General features: G+C 46.0%; 1 protein-coding gene across 1 annotated transcript; it reads right to left on the reverse strand.

The window, feature by feature from the left end:
* Positions 1–10: 10 nt before the first annotated feature.
* On the reverse strand, positions 11–1046 carry LOC109509659 (lipolysis-stimulated lipoprotein receptor-like; the record flags this gene model as incomplete). Its single annotated transcript, XM_019859483.1, has 2 exons — positions 11–216; positions 616–1046. Coding segments are annotated over 2 exons (637 nt in total), but the record flags the coding sequence as incomplete, so codon positions are not given.
* Positions 1047–1573: the final 527 nt, after the last annotated feature.

Consider the following 1573-nt stretch of genomic DNA (forward strand, 5'->3'; position numbering starts at 1 on the left):
CGCGGCTCACACCTTTTCTCCTATTAGTGTATTTTGGTCGGGGTACAGCAAAGGGAAGAGAAGGCCAGTAGTAAGAAGCAGTTGATTGGCGTTTACCCAAGACAATGAGCTCGGTGTAGTCCTCGCCATTGCCTGAGAGGTCCTGCGAGGAGATGACAGAGCACACGTAGACCCCGCTGTCGCCCCACGCCGTCTGTGCAATGTTCAGGTCAGCATCTGGCAGTGAGAACACAAGAAAAGAAGTTGAGGAAAACACATGTTAGCTAGTGGCAGACAAAGCGAGGACGCTTCTGGCAAACGTGACTGTTGGAGGTTCATAGGATCAGAAAAATGCACTGCCGTCGACCTGTTGTCTCTTCGGGGAATTTAATAATTTTAGGGAAAAAAAAATCCATGTTCACGTAAATCTAAAAAAATGAAATATGAAATCTGAAGACAGAATTTTTTTCCCCACCATAATTAAACTGCAGGTTATTTTTTAATGTTTATTATTAGGACAATGCAAAACATTTTTGCTTCACGCTTAATAAGGAACAATAGAATCCCATTATCAACATTTTGTTCAGTATGTCATTGCACCTGCTGAAAGAAGAATGTGTTGCGTCTCGCACTCACTGTTGATGATGCTGATCTTGCGTCCTTGGTACTCGCTGCCCAACGTCACGGCACTGCCCTGCTTGGAGGCCACGATGCGCACCGTGCGCTGGCTGTCGGCGCACTCGATGTTGGGGTCGTAGTTGGGGTTATTCTGCGACAGGATGTTGTCGGCGCTGCTGGGGTTGAGCGCCGCCTGCACCGGGTCGCGGCAGTACGACTTGTAGCGCCACGTGACCACCGGCGGCTGCGAGGCGGTGGTCTGGAAGTTGCAGGTGAGCGTGACGGGCTGGAACAGGATGACCACATAGCGCTTCACCGGGCTGCTCACCGACACGGCCAGGGCTGACTCTAGAATGACATGAAGTAAAAAGGATACAAACGGTTTGCAGGGAAGTGATAAACGTGTATGGTGCTCCCACCACGGTCTGATACAAAAACTTTCAATGTGACTTATTCAGATGCCTTTTGTTGCTGTTTTTCATTTTCGTTCTCTTAATCATAGATGATACTAAACACAAAAGATTACATTAAATAATAGTTTAATAGTCACATGGGCGTAATAGCAGAATTGTAGTTAAAAAAACGTCAGTGCAGTGCTGTTCAAGCAATAATTTTTCCAATGTCAGAGGTTTTAGAGCCCGAGGCGGCCTGAATCAAGTCAAAAGCGTCCACCTTCAAATGTCACGTGGTGTTGAGTTCTTCATGACTAGTATCACCATGAGCCATTGATGAGTCACCTACTTTGTCATCCCTTCGTACTCGAGAGTAATTACGCTTAATGGAGACATATTACTCATTAGCAAGTTGGCTTCCTGCTTCTATTAACTAACAGATGGAGAGCCCTGAGTGTAGAAAATAAGCGAGAGCCCAAGACAATTAAAGCACTTTGGTGGCGCGCCGACGTATCAGCACTAAATCATTCTGAAGTTGCTGTCTCTGACCACCTAAAATGTATCCTAGCAATAAAAAAAAAAAA

Source organism: Hippocampus comes, unplaced genomic scaffold (assembly GCF_001891065.2).
Source record: "Hippocampus comes isolate QL1 unplaced genomic scaffold, H_comes_QL1_v1.1 C16986818, whole genome shotgun sequence".
NCBI lineage: Eukaryota > Metazoa > Chordata > Actinopteri > Syngnathiformes > Syngnathidae > Hippocampus > Hippocampus comes.